Source organism: Marmota monax, unplaced genomic scaffold (genome assembly GCF_021218885.2).
Source record: "Marmota monax isolate L192 unplaced genomic scaffold, Marmota_monax_Labrador192_F-V1.1 WCK01_AAM20220418_F8-fsc00002, whole genome shotgun sequence".
Classification (NCBI taxonomy): domain Eukaryota; kingdom Metazoa; phylum Chordata; class Mammalia; order Rodentia; family Sciuridae; genus Marmota; species Marmota monax.
In genome coordinates this window covers 18,181,273-18,201,047 of record NW_026693571.1, presented here as the reverse complement: position 1 = coordinate 18,201,047, position 19,775 = coordinate 18,181,273, and the positions used below count along the sequence as shown (strand labels likewise).

The 19,775-nt window shown below is 35.8% G+C and overlaps 1 protein-coding gene across 1 annotated transcript; it reads right to left on the bottom strand.

Annotated features, from left to right (window-relative positions):
• Window positions 1–326: 326 nt before the first annotated feature.
• LOC124102461 (alcohol dehydrogenase E chain) lies at window positions 327–19,012 on the bottom strand. The gene is made up of 9 exons (XM_046458757.2): window positions 18,821–19,012; window positions 16,697–16,798; window positions 15,761–15,899; window positions 13,749–13,836; window positions 13,429–13,648; window positions 9,429–9,689; window positions 6,466–6,601; window positions 5,696–5,834; window positions 327–1,857 (listed from the first exon to the last, which is right to left on the bottom strand). The coding sequence occupies exons 1-9, from the start codon at window positions 18,836–18,838 to the stop codon at window positions 1,833–1,835; spliced, it is 1,128 nt and encodes a 375-aa protein (XP_046314713.1). The 5' UTR covers window positions 18,839–19,012; the 3' UTR covers window positions 327–1,832.
• Between the last annotated feature and the right edge of the window lie 763 nt (window positions 19,013–19,775).

The following is a 19,775-nucleotide window of genomic DNA, read 5'->3' as shown; positions in this document are numbered from 1 at the left end:
ACCTGCTCCCCTGACTCCCCCAACCTGGGAGGGTGGAGGGTAGAAGCTAGATGAGGCCTCTGTACCACCAGCCAGATCTCATGCCCACAAGTGTGAAGTGGAAGTTAGAACCAAACCTTCTTTCTCTGGATCTCACATCATCAGTACCAATGTAAAAAACCACACAATCCCCAGCAAAGGGTGGTCTCCTTAAGAATGTATTATTTTTGGTACATTCTGAAAGCTCCCTTGACGTTGAATATATCCTCTGACAAAGCAAACACACATTCTCTATATTTCCATGGCATTTCAATACTTTAAAGTTTTTTTTCACTAGCATCATACCATTTAATCTTTAAAAGAAAACTTTTTAATGTTTTTATTACTGCATTATAGTTATACATAATGGTTGGTATCATTTTGACATAACCATACATGCATAAAATTTGTCTCGCTCCATTTCAGTCCCCTGTGCCTCCTTTTCCCTCCCACCCCCTTCCTCTGTAAAGCTGTAATGATTTGATAGAGTAATTTCATTAAATCAAATAATCAACAGGTTCAGAGAGTTTGAGTGACTTTCTGAAGGTCACAGAGTAAGTAGTAAGTTGTTTTACTCTAAGTCTAGTGTCCTTTTTACAAAATCAAAGAGATCATAGATATAGCAATAACACTTTTGAAGAGAGCTATCAATCTTTTAAATAAAAATAAGAATAGAATACAATATCGGAGATAAAGCTCATAATGTAGATCTTCTGCTACTGGGAAAGCATCAACAAATGGGTCTGAACATATCCAAAATATTCAATTAATCCAGGATTATAGACTTGGTTTAAGTCATGGTTCTTTATAGAAAAGTTCTAGATAGAAAACAATTTTTGCAAAAAGGTATGTACATGTATCTATATCTACTTAGAAGACATACTTCTTGGGGGTGTTTATGCCATTGCTAAGTTACCATCTTAAATGATGTGTTCACAGTTGCCTGCAATCCCATGCCCCCTGGACTTTAAGAGTCATCACATAATTTTTAACAAAAAAGAGTGACACCTTAGTCAGTTGTAATCATTAACTGTCTAGCCCATAAAGGGCCTTCATGAATATAAATCACAGATTTTTAAAATATGGTCCAGGAAGAGTTTATTTTCCACATTTACTATTCAAACCTCACATTTATCACATAAACATAATACCTGATTTTATTTAAGAGAGCAATTACATATTCACTGCAAAGAAAGAGTATAATGGCAGTAAACAAAACATTTCCCATCATGGTATGAGAATGTGTGACATTTCCTTTTAGTTACTAAGAAATTCCCTGGATTCAAAAGTGCTGAACATTCTACATTTTTAAACCTGAGTCTATCCTTTACCACACTATGGTGTTGACCTTGACTTTGATACATTTTACAGAAAGGAAAGCACAGACAGTGGAAATAGAGACAGACACAGATGACTTCAAGCACAATTGCCTGCTGTGTTTATGCTGGGGACAGGTGGAAGATCCCCTCCACTTAGTGTAAATGACTGATGGTTAAAAAGAGAGAAAAAATATATAAGAACTCACAAGAAATAGCCTTCCTCAGTAGGAAAGATGGCATAAGTCATATGCTTAAGATGAAAAGCTTACTAGCCTCAATCACCTGCTAAAGTTCAATAACTCTCACTTGGATTCTAAACATTTGCTTGAAAAAATGATTTCACAGGAATTTCTGATTTTCCAGAGAAAGCTTGTATGTGTAATTTTATTGATTCCATCTCTAAGGAACAGAATTGATGATGCTTTTCTGGCTGGTATTCTTGATGATATGAGGAGGAGTCGGAATACTGCTCCAAGGCAAGGCATCTGGATGGTCTCAAAATGTCAGGATGGTCCGGATACTGAAACAGGAAGGAAAAGACATTTTTATCAGTTAGGCAATTCACACTCTTCCGTGTGAGTGAATTAAACATTTGATGTGTCTCAGTGAAAATCTGTGTTCCCAGACATTCCTCTGCCATCCTTGTGTATTAAGTTCCTTGTGTATTAAGCTAATATAAGGCAATTTGTCCTTTCTGGTACTCTCTTGTGTTTTCTCCAATCTTAAACTCACTCACAACACCCTGAATATAGCTACCACTTAGAGTTTAGTTCAACATTAGAATCCTTTAAACAAAACAATATATTTTTTGAGTCTGTATGCCTGCCATAAAATATGAAAATAAGTAATAACTTGTAATGCATTCCTGTTATTTGTCATGTTCTTTGTGGATGCTTTTCAAACATTATCTCATTTAATTTTCAACCTAAACAATAATACTACTAGGTAGTTTTTCATATTATTTCCATTTTAGAGATGATAGAAACTGAGACTTAGATTTATAAACTTGCTCTAGTCACACATCTAGCATGGGGTTGGGATTCAAACTCAAATACAAATTATAAGATGATAGATAACTTGCCTAAGGGAACTGATAGGTTAGTAAAGTTAAGGCCATGTCAAAGGTTTAATAGAGATTTGGTGCAGAGATGGTTAAAGATTCTTAGAAGTAGATGATAAAGTTGGTACAGATTAATTCTAAGAGAACTTCATTCTTGGGAATATTGGAAATGTAACATTTATATGGGAACTAATGCCAATGTGAAAAACCACCTTCTAAGAAATACAAATGGTCAAAAAATATATGAAAAAGTGTTCAACATCTCCAGCAATTAAATAAATGCAAGTTAAAACTACACTGACATTCCACCTCACTCCACTCAGAATGGCAATTATAAAGAATACAAGTAACAATTAATGTTGGTGAGGATGTGGGGAAAAGCTTCACTCATACATTGCTGGTGGGACTATAAATTGGTGCAACCAATCTGGAAAGCTGTATGGAGATTCCTTAAAAAACTTGGAATGGAAACACTATTTGATCCACTTATCCCACTCCTCAGCTTAAACCCAAAGGACTTAAAATCAGCATACTACAGTGATGCAGCCACATCAATCAATTCACAATAACCAAGGTATGGCCCTTCAACAGATGAATGGATTTAAAAAGTGATATATATATACATAATGAATTATTACTCAGCCATGAAGAAAAATGAAATTATGGCATTTTCCCGTAAATGGATGCAACTGGAGAATATGCTAGGTGAAATAAGCCTGTCCCCAAAAAACAAAAAACAAAGATTGAATATTCTCTCTGATATGTGAATGCTGACCTATAACAAGGGAAGGTAGGGAGGGAAGTATAGAAGTTCATGGGATTAGACAAAGGGGAATGAAGGGAAGGGAGGAAGATGGGAATAGGAAAGACAGTAGAATGAATCGGACATAACTTTCCTATGCTCATATATGAATATACTACCAGTATGAATACACTTCATATCATGTTCAACTACAAGAATAGGATCAAAATTGTAATGGGTTGTATCTCATGTATGTATAGTATGTCAAAGTACACTCTACTGTCATGTATATGTAAAAACAACAAATAAAAAAATAAAAATAAATAAAATTTAAAAAAAAACACCTTCTGATGGAAAAACACTTTCAGAAAAATTGATCTTCATGTCTTTTTGAAAATTTTCAATAGATACCCATATATATATATGTGCGTGTGTGTGTAAGCAATTATACATAGTTAAATTAGAAAATACTGTATTGTATAAAGATGAAAGTAAAAATAACCTATAATTCCACAACTTAGAGATAACCCTTGTTAATATTTTATTTAATCATTTTTTAGATATATGTATACTTTTTCTGTTGTTTTTGAAAATTTGGGATTATATTGTGTATGCAAGTTTGTATTTTCTATTTTATGAGAATTATATAATTTTATCTATAATTATGTTATGAGTATTTCCCACTGTAATAAAATCATTTTTCTTTTTCGTGGTGTTGGGGATTAAACTTGGGACTCACAGATGCAAAGCAAGTTCTCTACCACCCAGTTACATCCCTAGCTTGGCTTCATTAATTTCTAACATGTGGTTGGTATTTAAAGATTCTCTTAATATTAGACTTCTACAATGTTTCTAACTTTTGATACTATTGGTAGCAAGTAAACATGTAAACATCTATGTGTGTTTACACATTTATTTCTGTATAATAGGCTTTTAGAAATAGAATTCCTGCACAAAGGATCTGTTTTTAAAAAAGTTTCAAATTACAAATTATGTAATTGCTTTCCCCCAAAGAATATAACAGTTAATATTCCTACAAACAGTATATGAAAGTGACCATATCATCTTATCCTTACTAATACTGAAAAGTATAATTTTTATTCTTTGCTTATTAACAGGGTTTGTATTACTTAAATATTCACATTCAGTGGAAGGACATCTCATAAAGAGCATTCAGGCCTGCTTAATGATTTACCTGTTGTCCAACACTGCCATCTGGTTTTGGTATCTCTACGTTTGCCATCATTCTATTTAACCAGCTGCTGCTGCTGCTGCTAACGTTTGATAACTGCTTGTTCCATAGCTCTTGAGCTCTTGAGAGGCAGTGTGGTTTCACAGAAAGTAAATCAACTTTGCTATCCAACAGATCTAATTGTGATTTCTGGCTCCCCTGCCTATTACCTGTATGACTTGGGCTAAGCCATATTCTCTCTGAGGTTCAGCTTTTCTCCTAAGATAGTGACAGGGGACCAGCATGCCAGCATTGCTTGTGAATCACATGAGGTAATGCAGATAAGACCATTAGGAAGGCAGTTGGAGCTCTGTAGAAGCTATGTTCTTTCTCACCTCAAGAATATGGTAAGATGAATATCTACTATAGTATTTTATCAGAAATACTATTTAAAGTTGAAAATCTCATGAGAAGAAGTTGGGGGGGGTAGCAGAAAATACATAATGGAACAAGAAGGTGGGAGGCAAATGTAACTCTACCTAGCTGTCACATAAATGCAGGTGACAAAACTCATTCAATTAGGTGGTTGTGTTAAATGTTAGGGGTAGAAAATGAATTGACTTTTTGGTGGGTAGGGATTGAACTGGGGATTGAACTGGGGATTGAACCCAGGGGCACTCAATGACTGAGCCACATCCTCAGCCCTTTTTTGTATTTTTTTTTTAATTAAGAGAAAGGGTTTCATTGAGTTGCTTTGTGCCTCACTACTGAAGCTGGCTTTGAACTCGTGATCCTCCTGTCTCAGTCATCTTTCTCCTACGCTTTGGAGAAATTATAAGACTTAAACATTTAACATAGCATTTTGTACTCATCCCCTTATTATAATTTTTATTTGTGAAAAAGTCTTTGTAAACTGCAGAAAGAAATAACAATAATAGTAGTATTTTTCATGAAAAACTACTAGTATCTGTATATAAAATCATCCCAATGTAGTTCCTCTTACTCCTATAATGAAAGTTTTTGGGGATGTCCAGAACATTATTTATAGCCATTAATGATCATCCTTAGATAGCCAAGCTGAGGCTTCAGTGACTCCATATTGTAGCTATGATTGTGTGACTCTGACGCTTTCTCTGGCAAAAGTGAACATTCTGATCTCTGTCTCTGATCACTCAGATGTATTGTCATCAACGTCATTTGGCTTTAGCTGGATAGGAAACCCAAAGCAACTGTTCTTAGATTCTCACAGTGTAATCTGAGATGTGCTATCTGCAAAGACTGAACTGGTGATGGGAAACCAAGAGACATCAACTTTCTCCTCATCCTTTCACTTTTTCATTCTCTGTTAGAAAGTCCCCTACCATAAAAAGAAACTTAAAATCTACCTCTTTCCAGAGCGAAGCAGTTCAAATCCTTCATTTATTTTTTCAAAAGGTAAAACATTCGTTATTAATGGATCCAGTGAAAACCTCTTAGCCATAAAATCAGCCACAAGTTTGGGAATAGAATCTTTACTCTTAAAACCTGAAAAGAAGACAATATCATTGTTAGAGTTAGTCGGAGTAAGCAGGAGAATTGGAGAGGAGACTTTCCAATGAAATTAAAATAAAAGTCTGTAAAAAGTGCTACATTCTGTGGACTGCTATTAGTGAAGTCAGACAATGAGCCCTTCAATACCCTTTTGTAGTGCTTTGACTTTTTTTTTAATCTTCCCAGATAAAGTAGGGTCCTTAGCTAGCTTTCAGGTGCCTATTAGCTCTACACTGAGAAATTACAATACGGATAAGCATGACCAAAGACAAAAAAGCAAAGTTTGCAATTGTCTAAATATGCAGTGAATATAGGCATAAATTATTGCTACAGATTTCCTGTGTCCTACAAAGAATTTTTGTGCCTTATGTAACGAGTATGAAAAGAGCTGATGCTGAAAGATTTATGGGGATACCAGAATATTCTGTCTTGGGACTTTCTCTCTTCATTAGTTCCACATATAATTAATTTGGAGCCTATAGATACAATAGAAATTTTAGTTCATTTAAAAAAATAAATGTTCAATGTAGTAACCCATTGTTTTTCAAAACCTGACCTTGTCACTTGTAAAAAGGAGGAAATTCTGAGGTTAATGAAAATTTAGTCCTCAGGCTTAACAACTTACCACCAAAAATTCCTCCTTTCCAGATGCGTCCAGTCAATAGCAGCATAGGATTCATGGAGATGTTTTGGGAATGAGGAGGTACCCCTACGATGACGCTTACACCATATGAATCTTGACAACATAACAGGGCAGAAAGCTGAAATAAAAAAAAATCAATATTTTGCATCTTTAAAGTAGATTCTCAGATAGATAGTACCTACTCATAATTCACAGGATATTGGAAGAAGGAAATTGTCTTCTGCTTCATTTCCCATTGTATCTGGGATAGTGTTGCTGCTTGGAGAAATACCCAGAAAGGTGTTTTTTTTTTTTTTCAGTGAAAGAATGGATGAATCATTTTATATGTACTTCATTTTTCTTTATAAACTAATAAATTGGCAAATATCATTACACACATATGTAAAGTCTGGGTTTTCACAAAGTTTTTCACTGTTTGATCATCACATGATTCTTAGGCAATCTATGAATTCACTATTTGATTTTTTATTTATCTATTAAGTATGTATTTTGAACAGGTTTTTGATTGGTGAATAAGATATAATGATTTTGTCATCAAAATTTGTCTCTTGTCCACTTGGTAATCTCTCTTTTTAGTAAATTCCAATTCTGTTGTCCATTTCTAAAATGGACATGCTTTACATGATGTTTGCCTCTCTCCAATGTATACAAGTTTTACTTTAAACAGAATCTATTATTCTGGATATTCAAAAGACAGTCCAGGAAACTGTCCCCCTCTAGTCATTTTTTAACATAGTCTGTAGTAAAAGAGTGTGTTAGAATTTCCAAAGATACACATTTTGATTTTGAAGAATGACATTCGGAAGACCAGATCTCCTCAGAGCATGTGGCTAAAAAGCATTTGGCATCTTCAAATAAAGCAACAACCCAGTTCCATGAGGGAAAATAGAAAAAGGGCACAGTGAGAAAAGCTACAGCCTCGGAAAAAGTTGGTCTCTCTTTGAACCTCCATCATCTATGGCATATTCTCCCAGGCCAAGTCTGCAAAGAATTTTACTCTCAGGGCACAGATCCCAATTACCAATACCACTAGGTTTTCCTGGTGAACCTCAACAGTTGGGTCTTATTGGTCTCTGGGGACTTTTTCAGCAGAATTCTAGAGAACTCTGGTTAGGTAAAATACAGCTAGAAACGTATTACACACAGGAATTGATATTTGGAATTATTTGAAAGTAATGTCATACATATTCCAAAGATGGTGTAAGAACTGCAAGCTTGGAAATAGTGTTTCATAGGCGTATCACCAGCTGACATGTATCGAGAGTGACACTGTGATAAATATTTTACTTGCATTATTTCATGTAATCCATACAAAGTTATGAGATATATCTGTCTTAAATTTGGGGAGTGGCAGAAATCTGCTGATTTTTTAAAAGTATTCACTTCAATATATAGATGCTGATGCTCTCTATGTACCAGGCACTCTGCTGTCTCTGTGGTAAAATAAAATGATGTGTGAAGGCAGTCAGTTTCCTTAGGACATATTTTCTGTTGGTAAAATAATAGTTGGCCCCAAATTGCTCTTTTCTCCTTTGAAGTAGCTAATGATATTTGAAAAAAATTCAGAATTAATTAAAACAAAAAAGTTTATTAAATCATACTTGTTAAGAATGTGGAGGAAAATCAAATTTGCCAGGTTAAAAAAATTGTATTATGTATATATTTACTTGTTGAAGTGTTTTTTTACTGAAAACCAAAAAAGCTACCAACATCTTGTTTAGTTTTTGAAATATAACTCAGGTGTCAGTAACTGGAGAGCTGACCTACCAGGAATATACTGCTTTTTGCAGTAAATAAGTATATTAGTGGTTTTCCCAGATAGTACAGAGGAGGAAAGCATAAGTCAAATCAAGGGAGAATTATTTTTGATCTTGTGCTGAATAAGACAGAGACACAAAGAGGGTGCCAGAGGCTGTGGCAGGGGAAAAAGGGCCTGTCATATGTCCCATTCTCCATCCATAGATTTAGAGCTTCCAGCCTGGCTGGACTGTCCCCCCACCCCTGAATAAGGATTCCTTTCTTCCTTTAACTACAGGGCTTGGACCCAGGACCAACCCAATAAGTACCTTTTGGAGTGGGATGTTCAGAATGATAATAATAGTCTTATTGCTATTAGTCCTACCATAGTGATGGCAATATAAATGAGATACTTACCAAGGCCTGACCCTCTTCTAAGTTGTTGAAATGTACTGACTCATATTAAAACACGCAAATGGACATGTTTGACAAGTGAGGATGCTGAGACACAGAGCTTGAGCCACTTGCTCAAGGACCCTTAGCTGGTGGGTCATTGAATGGCCTCCTGAATTGAATGATGCTTTATGAACTAGCAGGAACACTGTCACTGGATGCCTCACTTCTTCTACTCTGATTGAGAAATGGGGGCTCATCTCTTCTTCTGGATCCATGTAACAGAACCTGTCAGAGCAGATCTACTGATATTCCTAATGGAGACTCTGAATAGCCATTTGGATTTGAATCTTAGGCTCAGAAGGACAATCACTAGAGTAGAGTATTGATATTTGAACAAGCTGGAAATCTGAGCACAAATCAAAGAATAGTAAGATTAAATTCCTTATGGGCAGGAATTTAATTTAATAGATATTGGAAACACTGAATCACTTTCAGACACATATACTTTTCCTGCTAAGTACCAGAAAATATTCTGTAAAGATAAAAAAAGGACAAGAAAACCAATAAAGTTAATTTGTAATGGCTCAATTAAAAAATGAACCCTTTCCTTCATTAAAAGAGAAATCTTACTTGAGACAAGTTTGATTAGCTGATAAAATGAAGGATTTCTCATAGCAATAAATTAAGTAATCCAAGTAATAAAAAGAAGATGGAAATCACTATTCCAAAAACATATTATACATAATATTCATATTCTGCTGCATACTCTAGATTGCAAAAGTGAAAAGCTCAAGGCACGTGAAGGTATATACCATGGTGTCCAGCCGACCAATGACTTCAAAGGAAAAGTCCACACCTCCGTCACTCAGTTCCTTCAATACCTCCTCAATGGGCTTGTTGTAGTCTTGAGGGTTGATGCACTCAGTGGCACCCACTTCTTTGGCTTTTGCAAATTTGTCTTTGTTGATGTCCACTCCAATGATCCTGGATGCTCCAGCTGCTTTACAGCCCATGATAACAGACAGGCCAACTCCTCCCAGGCCAAACACAGCACAGGTGGAACCTTGGGTGACCTGTTTTTGAAAATGCAAAAATGGATTACACAATCGCTGCAGTGTCCATGCTGTATAAATTGCAGCCTTGGATGCTCCCAGGAGCTGTTCAGACTGTATCCAAATTGCTGTCAAAATCTCTTTTGGTTACTCTTGCTTCATGTTTAAACAGGGTGAGGAGTCAGTGGCTTTTCAGCTTTGCTCCACAGTGGATACACCTAGAGAGCTTAAAAATATCACAATGTCACAGTCCATACAAATTCAATCAGAATCTCTATAGGTGAAATGCCATCCCCAGTCACTTCAATGGGGAGCCAAGGCTGAGAACCATTGAACTGGATGATCTTTAAGCTACAAATGTCAATGACTCTAATCATTTTTTTTCTTTTGAGTTGTGATAGACACAATACCATTTATTTATTTATTTATTTATTTATTTATATTTGGTGCTGAGAATAGAACATAGTGCCTCATGCATGCTAGGCAAGCACTCTACCACTGAACTAAACCACAGCCCCCAATGACTCAAATCTTGAAGAAACTGTCAATGGCTCAAATCATTGATAGTCAGCTTCAGTACATTATACACACACACAAGCAATTTAGTGGGGGTAGGGAGTAAGGGATGAAAAAAGTAGACAAGGTCACTCCAGGAGACCAAGAAATAATCCAATCAAGCTACCAATAAGCAACCCCTTCCCCGGTCCATTAACACACAACCAGTAATCACAACCAGTGTGAAGAGAGCAGAAATTAGATGTGAAGCATTTAAGAGTTATTCTGGGCTTAAAGCAAAGCATAAACAACAGATGAAATTCAACTGACAACTTTAAGATAAAATAGGTTGTGACTAATGTGATATTTGTGTGTCTTCATTCCTGAATTAACAAGTAAGCACAGAGGGGCTGGGGTTGTGGCTCAGTGGAAAGATTGCTTATTTAGCATGTGTGAGGCAGGGGGCTCAATTCTCAGCATTGCATATAAAAAACAAACAAATAAAAAAACAAAGGTTCGTAGACAACAACAACAAAGAAAAAAAAGAAAGAAAGAAGAAGAAAATTAAAACAACAAAAAAGTGCACAGAACAATAATGCACCATAAAGTTGGATTGTATTTGAATAATGAATGAAATCCATATTTGTGAGTATCCTCTGTGTGTGTGTGTGTGTGTGTGTGTGTGTGTGTGTGTTTGTTCATGGCAGGGGAGAAGTGCAGCAGTGAAATCCCATAATGGGTGGAAATAACACATTGTTAAAGCTTCATTGCATTTCTCTTTGGATCTGCAGAGTGGGTGGTTTCCAGTTTGAAAGTCATAGGATGAGGCTTTGGAATATATTATTGATCCTAATCCTGGGAGTAAGGTATCCATGGTTTTTGGCTCCTCTAAGGCAAACACTTCATTTTATTTGCTTTGACTGCTTTAGAACCCAGTAGAACCTATTGGCCTGATATGTGTATAGTTACTCTCTAATTGTAGAATGAATAAGTGACACCCCAGACATAAAAGTTAGTAGTCCCACAAAGACAGAAATATAAGATAATAATTATTGAAAATGAAATATTTGCTTTTTCTTAACTTATTCTTAACTTAGTATCAACAGCATTTTCATCTGTGATAAACAGGTAAATTTTCTAAGACATGGTCTCAAATTTTTCCGGGGACTATTTTTCTATTAATAATCAACACTACAAACACCCATAAATTAAACACTTTCCTATATATCAGTGTTGAATCCATTGAAAGAGAAATTAGGAAAACTACACCATTCACAATAGCCTAAAAAAAATTGGGGAAACAATCTAACAAAACAGGTGAAGACCTCTACAATAAAAACTACAGAATACTAAAGAAAGAAATTGAAGAGGACCTTAGAAGATGAAAAACCTGCCATGCCCTTGAGTAAATGACCATACTACCAAAATCATTATACAGATTTAATGCAATTTCTATTAAATTTATTTTTTGTGTGTGTGGTGCTGGGGATTGAACCCATGGCCTTATGCATCCAAGGCAAGCACTCTACCAATTGAGCTATATACCCAGCCTACAATTTCTATTAAAATCCTAATGATATTCTTCATAGAAATAGAAAAAGCAATCATTAAATTCATTTGGAAAAATAAGAGACCCAGAATAGCCAAAGCAATCCTTAGCAAGAAAAGTGAAGCAGGAGGCATCACAATACCAGACTTTAAACTGTATTACAGAGCCATACTAACAAAAACAGCATGGTATTGGCACCAAAACAGATACTTAGACCAATGGTGCAGAACAGAGGACACAGAGACAAACCCACATAAATCCGTTATCTCATACTAGACAAAGGTGCCAAAAAAATTCATTGGAAAAAAGATAGCTTCTTCAACAAATAGTGTGGAGAAAATTGGAAATCTATATGTAACAAAATGAAATTCAACCCCTATCTCTCACCTTGCACAACACTCAATTCAAAGTAGATCAAAGGCACTAGAACAGAGACCCTATAATAGAAGAAAAAATAGGCCCAAATCTTCACCAGGTTGCCTTAAGAACTAACTTCCTTAATAAGACTCCTAAAGCACAACAAGTAAAATCAAGAAACAATAAATGGGATGGTTTCGAACTAAAAAGCTTCTCAGCAAAGGAAACAATCAATAATGTGAAGAGAGAGCTTATAGAATGGGAGAAAATCTCATGCACTTCAGAAAAAGCATTAATCTCCAGGATATATAAAGAACTCAAAAAACTTAACACCAAAAACAAACAAACAAACAAACATATAACCCAATCAATAAGTGGGCTAAGGAACTGAACAAACACTTCACAGAAAAAATACAATTGATCAACAAAAATGTAAAACAATGTTCAACATCTCTAGCAATTAGAGAAATGCGAAACTACACTGAGATTCCATCTCACTCCAGTCAGAATGGCAATGATCAAGAATACAAGCAACAATGAATGTTGGAAAGGTACACTCATACATTGCTGGTGGGACTGCAAATTGGTGCAGCCATTATGGAAAGCAGTATGGAGATTCCTTAGAAAACTTGGAATGGAACCACCATTTGACCCAGCTATCCCACTCTTGAAATTATACACAAAGGACTTAAAATGCAGCATACTATACAGACACAACTACATCAATGTTTATAAAGCAGCTCAATTCACTATAGCCAAATTATGGAACCAACTTAGATGCCCTTCAACAGATGAATGGATAAAGAAAAGGTGGTATATATACACAATGGAATATTACTCAGCCTTAAAGAAGAATGAAATGATGGCACTTGCTGGTAAATGCATGGAACTAGAGAATATCATGCTAAGTGAAATAAGCCAAACCCTAAAAACTAAAGGGCAAATGTTTTCTCTGATATTCGGATACTAATTCAAAATAAGGGGTCATGCTAAGGAAAAATAGAGGTACTTTGGATTAGGCAGAGGGGAGTGAAGGGAGGGGAGGGGTTTTGGGGTAGGAAGGTCAGTAGAATGAATCGGACTATGTACCTGTATGATTACATGACTGATGTGATTCTACAACATATACACCCAGAAGTATGAGAAGTTGTGCTCCATTTATGTATGAAGTGTCAAAATGCATTCTACTGTCATGTATAACTAATTAGAACAAATAAATAATTTCAAAAATTAATAATACATACAAAATCAACACTACGAATTCATGAAAATAATCTCTGATTCCTATGAGAAATTGCTCCCTTTTTGGTCCTTACTGTCCTAATGTTAACGGGTTTCATTGGCCATTGTCAATACTACCTTGGCAACTTTGACTGCTGAGCCATAACCGGTTGTAAATCCACAGCCGATGAGGCAAACTTTCTCCAGCGGGGACGCTGCATCAATTTTGACCACGGCCATCTCATCCACCACCGTGTACTGGCAGAAGGTGCTGGTGTGGATGAAGTGGTTGACTGGCTTCCCCCTGCAGGTGAACCTGCTGGTGCCATCTATCAAGGTCCCCCGGGGTTGTTGTAAACTGATCAATGGAACACACAGACACACAAGGGACATGAAACAGAAGCAAACAAATGTGCAACAACTTTGTTAGCTCTGCAAGGAGAGTGTAAGAGACCTACCTGCTTTTCAAACAGACATTGCCTTCTGGGTGTTTACAAACTTTGCATTTTCCACACTGGGGATTAAAGAGGGGGATGACTTTATCACCTGGAGGGGAAAAAACCAAAATTTTCTTAAATTTCTGTCCAGGAATTAATAAAGCAAGAACTTAACCTTACATGAAACGATGTGTATCTTTTAAAAGGCTACAAGAAATAGCGTTCAATCAACCATGCCTTTCCTTATTTGGGTTTAAGATGTATATGAAGATTCCCAAAGAAGAAAAATGAATGTAGAAAACAACATGGATTTCAAAAACTATTTCCACTACATTCATAGCTAATGTTTATGGCACACCCTGAATTTTTCTGGAGACTCAACACACATCATCTCATTTAATCCTTACTTAATTAAACCTGAAATATTCCTGCTGTAAGTATAGATATAAATTTCAGTTGCAAACAAGTTGTCATAGTTCTACTAGATACTGGGAAGATCTTATATTTTGTACAATAGTTATAATAAAACAAAAATGAATAAAATAAAGTAATAAATGCAATAAAACATTTTTAGAATAAAAATAAAACAAAACTTGGCCATAAGTTACAATCAAAATGAGAATTTCAGCAACCACTTTTTGACTTTTCAAAGTGACTGCTTATCTTTTTTATGAAAGGAATGCTTTTAAAAAAATCTTCATTCCTTTTTGAGAAAGACTAACAAAAATGGGACAAAGAGCTAAAAAAATTCCTGTGAAAATCTCAACTCTGAATGTTCTCTCATTGAGAACAAGAACTATCAACTGTTTTAGCTGATAATTTATTAATGATCTATTTTTCTTGCTATAGAGAAAGCAAGAGTTAAAAGTAAGAGTGTCCTTTTGTTATTAATTTATTTCCATTTTTTGGCTTAGAAAACTAAGTCAAAAATCAAACTGTTTATTTATTATTTGCTTTTCAGAGTTTAATTAAATATTTGAAAAGAGGGAGGCTGAGTCTACTGGCTAAAGTGATCTTTTCAGAATTAAACATAATTGTTTTTAATCATCTATACTACCTATCCAACCAGACCAAGAAAAATGGTTGGCCCATTACATTTTATAGACAAACTTTATGCGGGGATGATGGCATGAAAATTTTCTGTTTATTTATCATTTAACTCCAAAAGCATGTTAATATAAAATAAAATAAAGATAAAACAAGTATTAAAAATAAAATAATTAGGAAAGGTAGCAGAATACAACAGTTACTAATATGGCATTATGTAAAAATGTGGATGTGTAACAAATGTGATTCTGCAATCTGTATTTGGGGTAAAAACGGGAGTTCATAACCCACTTGAATCTAATGTATGAAATATGATATGTCAAGAGCTTTGTGATGTTTTAAACAACCAATAAAAAAAAAATAAAATAAAATAATTAGCCATTTGTAACCAGTCACCTTTAACTTGGAGTAAAGATAATAAAAATGATATGGTTTATGACCGATGCCTTCCGCCCTTTCTTTGGTTTCCTTCCATCTAGTGTGTTTTATTTGTTCGGTGTTTGAGAAGGAAGGCCATACTGGAAAAGGAAGATTGTGTTGACTCAGTCCTAGGCTCACAGCCCCCAGTTTGTGAACTTAGCACAGAAGTAACGGTTTCCATAAGCTGATCTAGAGTCTCAGGATCTAGACTTAGGTGTTTTCCCCTTGCCCCATTTGTAGTTCTAAAATGGAAGGTATGACTCCATGACTCCACTCTGGCAGGCTCTGTGTCTCTTTGGATGCTCAGATACCCCAGCCACTAACCTGGTGCCTGGTATTTAGTAGCTACTCAATAAAGAGTTGTTGAAGGAGAAAATACAAGATCATCAGGGTGTACCCTGCCTGAGTCAGACCAGGGAGAAAGAAAAGGAGGGAACCTCTCTAGCCCACCTCATCTGTGAGTTTGCGCCAGTTTTTATGGCACTTATTGCTTCTTTTTTCTCATCCGGTTTGGATGATCTTGGGATCTTGAACTAAAGCACATTCCCGGAATGTGAATTCTGTACCTGGTTTTACTGAAGTCACCCCTTCTCCAATGCTCTCTACAATGCCAGCTGCCTCATGGCCTAAAATCACAGGAAGAGGCCAATGCAAGTTTCCACTGACCACATGGTCATCTGAGCGGCAGATTCCTGTGGCCACCATCTACAAATCAAAGGTCCAGTGATTAGGTCCAGAGAAGATGATTACTCTCAGAAGGACATAACATATCCACATGTGTGAAATTCTGCTTCTGAAAAGTTCTCAAGTCTTGCTAATTGTCCCCCTACTCTCCAAATGCAAAAGATTGTTTGTCCTCAGGATTGTTCAAAACCCTTTTCTACCTTCCTTTCCTGAATTAAATAATTCAGAACAATTGATCCTGAAATATTGTGGAACACGATATACAAGAATGCATGCTTTTCTGGAAGGAAAAATTGCAGATTATCACCAAGAAAATATTTAAGGTTAATTGATTTTGATACCTTGTATATAACCCCTTGCATTTCTGCATAGATGCATAAATTCTTTTTTGTTTTACTGGGATTATACTGTACATGCTCTTTGGTTACTTTTCAAAAAATGAACAATATATTTATAGCTTGACTTAGCAATAATTGTAACACGTTACATGAACAATAATATAAAAAGTGCCTGTTAATGGATTTTTTTGGTTGTTTCTATTTTGAATAGTCTCTGAATTTTTTTTTTTTCATAATCGGTATCAGGGATTAAACTCAGGGGTACTCAGCCACTGAGCCACACCCCCAGCCCTATTTTATTTTTATTAGAGACAAAGCCTCACTGGGTTGCCTAGTGCCTCCTGGTTGCTGAGGCTGGTTTTGAACAGGTGATCCTCCTCTTAGCCTCCTGAGCTGCTGGGATTATAGGTGTGCACCACCACACCCGGCTCTGAAAAATTTTTAACCTAAAATTAAATATAAGTAAAAAAAAAAATTCACCTTAATACGAACTTCATGGGCCTTAGGGGGTGCAACTTCCACCTCTTCAATGGAAAAGGGTTTCTTTTGCTCCCAAAGCACAGCTGCTTTGCATTTTATTACCTGGTAAATCAAACAGAAAGATGATACTCTCAAAATAAGGAATTAGTTCTTCTCACTTTTGTCAAACATCTGTCCCCCCCTTCGCCTACTGTGTCACAAAGTGCTCCATAGAAACGAATATGTATGGTTTACAAAAATAGTTTTTTAAAAAAACCTTTCAAAAATGTGTGAAGCATTACCACAGGAGAGAAAATCATAATTAACTGTAAGACACAGTTTTTTAGGCCATCCTTACAGATATCCTAATGTCCTGAAATCGATTGTTTGCCTGCGACTTGTTGACTTGTACATGAAGTTTTGATCATTATTTTTTCTCACTTGCTCAGTTTCTGCTAAAGTTCACAGGATCTGACTTTATAATAATTTCATATTTCTCTTGCCACATACGATGCCTTTTTTTTCCCCAAATGGCCTCTTCTCCTCCTCTAATTTCCTTTCTCCCATGGTCAATGGAAAAACAAATATGAGGGTACTTGAAAATAATATACTAGTTGTAGGTGGGTTCTGATTATTGGGTGTCCATGATGTGGCAGGCACATGGTGGTCTGTGCAGGTTTTACCATCTTTAAACCTGTCAAGGTTGCTACCAGGAAAGTACTATTGGATTATTGCTTTGTTTTGTATTTGAAAAGATTGAAGCTAATTGACTTAGTGATTGAGTAATTTTTCCAAAGCTACAAAGTTGGCTGTTGAGAAAATTAAGATCAATCCAAATTTATCTTCAAAGTGGAGTGAAAATAAAACAAACAAAAAGCTAGATAACAACAGTAATAGCAGTGACTAAAATACATTGACTTATTTCAATGTACCAGATGCAATTCTAAATGTCAATAGTACAAATTTATTAAATCCTCAACTACCTTATGAAGTTGATGTTGTTTCTAAGCACCATTTAGCATTTGAGGAAAACAAAATGCAGTGTAAACATACATGAAAGGTTTTCAAAGAGTGAAGTAGTGGTATTCCACCCGAAAGGATAGATTGCTTATTATCATTTTCATTGATATGATTTGTTTACAATTTTTCTTGATAAATTTCCTATTTTTTTTTCAGCCAAGTTTTGGTGAACTTAAATTTTTCTTTTTCCCAAGAACTTTTCTTTTTGAAATATTGTAAATACAAATGAAAAACCACAAGATGAAATCAGAACACTGGCAAATGTCAAGTGGTCCCACTGTGATCAATATGGGGTTGCAGTGCCACACAGTGTATAGAGAACCCTCAGAATCTGTAACAAGAATTACCATAGTGAGATATTGTACGTGCAAGCCACTCTTCAAACAACAAACACATTGGAAACAGTTGTACAGGCTTTTGCAATTGAGCCATTAAACAGTATGAATTAGATATATTGAATGACTGCATGTATTTCTCTGTACCTCAATCAGAATTTGCATGTTGATGCTGTCTTTCTGAACATTGATGATTCTAATGCTTTGAGAGCAATATGCCTTTTGTTAGAGATTTTGACAGGCTTAAAAGGAAATTTCAATTTTCTGAATCAAAATCCTCTCATAAAACTTTAGTCAAACTTGACTTCCCCATGTTTGTAAGAAGAACAAGATTACAAAGGATATCATTTAAATTATGGTGTCTCAATATAAAGATAAGCTTTGATGACAGACATTTCCAATGTTAGGTAGATTTGACAATTAGTTACAAGTGACTTGGAATTAATTATCACTTTATTGCAAATTTATTTAAGTAGGAAATAAAGATATTAATAGACTCATTCTACACACTCTACACATTGTTGAAGTTATTTAGGAATAGTTTATTTTCATTGTAGTTCAGTAAGTATCATATATCGAAACAAACATTGCATATTGCATTAATATATATTATTTCTAGTTTAATTAATTTTAGATTATTCATCATATCAAGAACTATGTAATGTTTTGAACAGCCAACAATAAAAAAATAAAAAATAAAATAAAGACAAAAAAAAAAAAAAAAAACTGTATCCTTTTACATGTTATGCTAATAAGAGCATATGTCCAATAGTAAATCTTTTTTGCTTACTTTGCCTGCTGTGCTCATGTTTTTTCTGTCTTCTCTGCCGTCCAGGAGACTGAAGAATACCTGCAGACGTCTTCCCTGCACCAGTATATACAGCCTCTGGGTTGCAAGGGTATTTTGTTTGCTTGAGTGCCAGTGGATTCTGCACGTGATCTGGGTTTTTAAGCCACGCCTATCAGCTTATACTCAGACCAAGTTAAGTTAGAAAGCAAAGGACACTGACCTGTAGTGCAAAAAAAATAAAAATAAAAAATAACCCTCGATTTTGCAATGTGCCCACTGTACATAACATTTTGTTTCCATTAGGTTAAATATTTTCTTACACACTCCCTCCCCTCATTCCATGTGTCCCCTCTCTCAGTCCCACTCAGGTCCGAGTTCTCTTTTCCCTTGTCTGCACCAGACTCCAACTTTGAATCTTCCTGCTGCAGTTAGGGAGGAGAGGAGTAAGTCAGCAGGGAGATGAAGCAGGACAGGCAGAGCCAAGGGCCAGAGGATCGTATCTGATACAAGTTGCTCCTTCTATTTATAGCAGAGAAGCAGACACACAGTCAGCCACAGCAAAGCTGCTCGCTGTCCCTAGCATTTCTGTTGCATACAACACCCACCAGCATTGACTGACAACCTCCCGGTGTCAGGCACTAAGCTGGGGGTCTAGGGGCAAAGTGATGAGTCAGAGATGGCCTCTGCCCATGCTAAGGGGCAGTTTGGGGCAGTAATTTTAGCCTTTGGCCTGTTCCATCCTAGCTATGTGAGCTAGGACTTAATATGTTATTATTCTTTGCCGTGGCTTTCTTGTCTGTAGGGTGAGAATGAATAACAGCACCACTTCTAGAACTATGGTAAATAAATGAAAAAATTATGCAAATCAACTCTCATGGAGGCTGGCAGGTGGGAGAACCCTCAATAAGTACTATCTACAATTATTACCCATAAAGGGAAGCTCGGGGTATATTAA